The sequence below is a fragment of the Mustela nigripes genome, chromosome 1, assembly GCF_022355385.1.
Source record: "Mustela nigripes isolate SB6536 chromosome 1, MUSNIG.SB6536, whole genome shotgun sequence".
Classification (NCBI taxonomy): domain Eukaryota; kingdom Metazoa; phylum Chordata; class Mammalia; order Carnivora; family Mustelidae; genus Mustela; species Mustela nigripes.
In genome coordinates this window covers 202,183,002-202,186,469 of record NC_081557.1, presented here as the reverse complement: position 1 = coordinate 202,186,469, position 3,468 = coordinate 202,183,002, and the positions used below count along the sequence as shown (strand labels likewise).

At 61.2% G+C, this 3,468-nt stretch overlaps 1 protein-coding gene across 1 annotated transcript; it reads left to right on the top strand.

The window, feature by feature from the left end:
* Positions 1 to 297: 297 nt before the first annotated feature.
* Positions 298 to 2,073, top strand: TMEM271 (transmembrane protein 271). Its single transcript, XM_059395592.1, has one exon. It carries the CDS (start codon positions 345 to 347, stop codon positions 1,473 to 1,475), a length of 1,131 nt encoding a protein of 376 aa, XP_059251575.1. The 5' UTR covers positions 298 to 344; the 3' UTR covers positions 1,476 to 2,073.
* Positions 2,074 to 3,468: the final 1,395 nt, after the last annotated feature.

Genomic DNA, 3,468 nt, shown 5'->3' with positions numbered 1-3,468 from the left:
GGGGGTTGGGGGGAGCGGAGGAGGGCGGCGCCTGGGCCAGGCTCACGGGGCCGCGGGTGGGGTGGGGGGAGTGGAGCGTCCAGGGAGGGGCGCCGCGGGCTGGGGAGGGGGCGCGCGCGCCCTGCGGTCCTCCGCGCCGCATCGGTTCCCGGCGCGGGGCCGCGGCGGCGGCGCGAGGCGGAGGATGCGGACTCCGGCGGCGGCGGCGCGGGCCAGAGAGGACGCGGGAGGATGAGGAGGAGGCCGGCGGTCCGGCCGCGCGGCGCCGGGAGGAGGCGCAGGCGGCGGGGGCGGCGGCGGGCGGCGGCGGGCGCGCGGGGTGCGGGCCGGCTCGGGCGCGGAGGATGAAGTGGAGCGTCCGCGGGGCCTGCGCCGCGCTCTCCTCCTGCCTCCTGCTCGCCTGCGCGCTCAGCGCCGCCGCCGTCGGCCTCAAGTGCTTCTCGCTGGGCTCGGAGCTGCGCGGGGAGCCGTTCCGGCTGGGGGCGGCCGCCGGCGCCTTCTACTCGGGGCTGTTGCTGGCCGCCGGCCTCTCGCTGCTCGGCGCCGCCCTGCTCTGCTGCGGGCCCCGGGACGCGCCCCTCGCGGGGCCGGGGCCGGGCCCGGGGCTTGGGGTCCCCGCGGCCCCGGCAGGGGCTCCAGAGGCCGCGCCGGGAGAGCCGGGGGCCGCAGCCGGGCCCTCAGGGCCAGTGAACAGCCAGAACCTGCTCCTGCTCGGCGTTCTCGTCTTCATGCTCGGGGTCCTCAGCGCCTTCGCGGGCGCCGTGATCGACGGCGACACCGTGTCCCTAGTGGAACGCAAGTACTCCCACTACTGTCTGCCGCCCCGCGCGCCGGCCGCGGCCCCCGGTCCGGCCCCGGGCCCCGCGGCTGCCGCCCCCGGCCCGGCCCCCGGCGCGCAGCGCGCCCGCAGCACCCTGGACAGCGCCACGTCCGCCAAGTGCCGCCAGCTGAAGGACTACCAGCGTGGCCTGGTGCTTTCCACCGTCTTCAACTCGCTCGAGTGCCTCCTGGGCCTGCTCAGCCTCCTGCTGGTCAAGAACTACAGGTCGTCGCAGGCTCGGCGTGGCCGGCGCGGCCGGCGGAGGGGAGGCCGGGCCCTGGCGCGACCCCGCGGCGGCCCCGGGCTCCGCGCTCAACCGTCAGCCTCCCGGGCGCGGCGGGGCCGGCGGGGCCGACGGGGCCGGCGGCTGCAGCCGCGGCCGAGCGAGGCTTCCATCCTGTCCCCGGAGGAGTCGGACTTCACCGCCCCGGGGGACTGCGCGGGCTTCGCGGCGCACCACGCTGTCTCCTACATCAACGTGGGCGTCTTCCACGCGTTCGACGAGGCGGGTGTGGAGGTGTGCTGCGGGGGGCACCCGTCGGTGGAGCTGCCGGGGTACGCGCCCTCGGACCCCGACCTCAACGCCTCCTACCCCTACTGCTGCCGGCCACCTTGCGAGGCGGGGCGCCCGTGGGAGCCAAGCCCGGCCTGCTGAGTGCCCGGGCCCACCCCAGATAGACAGCGCTCGAGCCCGCGCACGCCTCCCCGCCCGGCCGCCGCAGCGAGGGAGGACCAGGGCTGGCGTGGCGTGGCACCTTCAGGGGCGGACTGGCCTCGCGTCGCTGAGGGCTCCTCGCCGCGAGACTGGTCCTTCACTATCACCATTTCTGTGTCTGGGAGGTTTCTCTTCTTTTCTGTGTCTGTTCGTATCCGGATTCCATTTTAAAGTTTACAATAAATGTCTTGGGGTTGCCTCGCCCCCATCGCACTTCTCTTTGGCAAGTCCGGTTCAGGGTGAGAGAGCTCAGAGAGCGAGGGTGATTTCACGGGAGGAAGGACCCACGCTGAGAGGACAGAAAGAGCAGCGGGTACTTTATGGGTGGCCGAAGTGAAACAGCACCCAGCGGCAACACTTTGTACACGGATGTGCCTGCTTTTGTTGATACTTTCTTACTGTAAAGCTCTCCATAAACAGTGAAAATGTTTGGTAAATTTATTGCAATTTAAAATTGGTTAGTTCCTTTATTAAATTAATTGCTATGTTATTGAGATATTCATAAAATCGGAGTTAGGGGGCGTCGACACACAAATCAGTTTGGGGCAAATGGTTGAATTTGGTCAAGTGTTGATTTTGAACAGCTGTATTCTGCTGGTGGTTGACTCCATCCAACCAACCCCTTCCTAAAGCTAACTTTCAGACTGGCAGTGGGGTTTCTACTGCAAAGCTGGGCTTACTTTTGGCTAATATATATGGACAATCCGATTCTATTTTGGAAAATCACAGTCATAGTTTTTCTGGCAAAGATTATTTTCCTGTTAATTAATTCATTAATCTGGTAATTTTGCATATTATAGCATTTCATTTAAAATACACCCCTTAAATAGCCTTAATTGATGTGAAGGTCATACTTCTATATCCTTAGGATATATATACATGTGTGTGCATACTTACACACATTATATTGAAATGTGTACTAGATGACAGCAAAATATGTTTCCATCCGGTCTGGTGGGCTGGCTGGGAGCCAGGCTGGCTCAGAGTCTTGGGGCAAAAGGTAGTTCTGTTGCATGTGCTGGATTTGTGGAGCCAGACAGGGATGCTGGTAATTCTCAAGGTGCTTGGAGCAGAACCCCATCCTGGCCTGAATAGTGTGTGCCTCCTGCAAAGGGAGTGTGGGCACACCCAGTGCTCTGCCAGGGGTGAGCACCACACAAAGCACTCTAGGTGAGAAAAGCTAAATGAATCACGTGTAACATCTTTCTAGTGTATAGGGGTTCACTTCTAATTGTGGGAATGTAGCCAGTTTTAGGGCTGGAGGTGGTTTCCAGGTCCAGGCTCTGGGATGAGACTTCTTAGCTCCCAGGTATCTTGCACAAACCCCAAGTTCCCTAACCTAGACAACCAAAGCCCCATCCCAGCTGCATTGGAGGCTGTTAGAGAGCAGAGGTCCCATGACCAGGCAGAGGAGTGGAGATCTGTCACCAGTTAGCACATGATCCGTGGGGGTGACAAACCCATCACACTGATGCTCGGGCAATTCCTCTGTAACATGGGGGATATGATCAGAGGCAACAGGCCAATGTTTCCTCCTTGTTATGCTGATACTGCTTGAGGGAAGAGGATGATTCACAGCCAATTTAGTGGGTTCTCATCCACAGTTCTCTTCAGATATTGGCCCATATTCAGCCTCTGGATTCAGCCAGGTTGAGGGCACAGCCCAACTAGTCCAACTGCTGGTCCTCATAGCCTGGTCCTTCTCATGCCTCTGCGTCACCAGCTCACTGGCCATTAACCTTATACAGAAAATATGATACGTGGCAGCAAAAGTGGCTTTTAAGATACTTTCTCCAATCTACCTAAGTCAAATCAAGAAGGAATTGCCAGATGTTTCCTGTTTCCTGAGCAGGGATGCGCCCCACTCCTGGAACAGAACTCTCATAGACAGCTGCCAGGCTGACCCCCCAGAACTTACACAGCAGAGGTTGCT

Excerpts from the sequence above, each read along its gene's own strand:
- TMEM271 (XM_059395592.1), top strand. The coding sequence starts at position 345 with ATGAAGTGGAGCGTCCGCGGGGCCTGCGCCGCGCTCTCCTCCTGCCTC.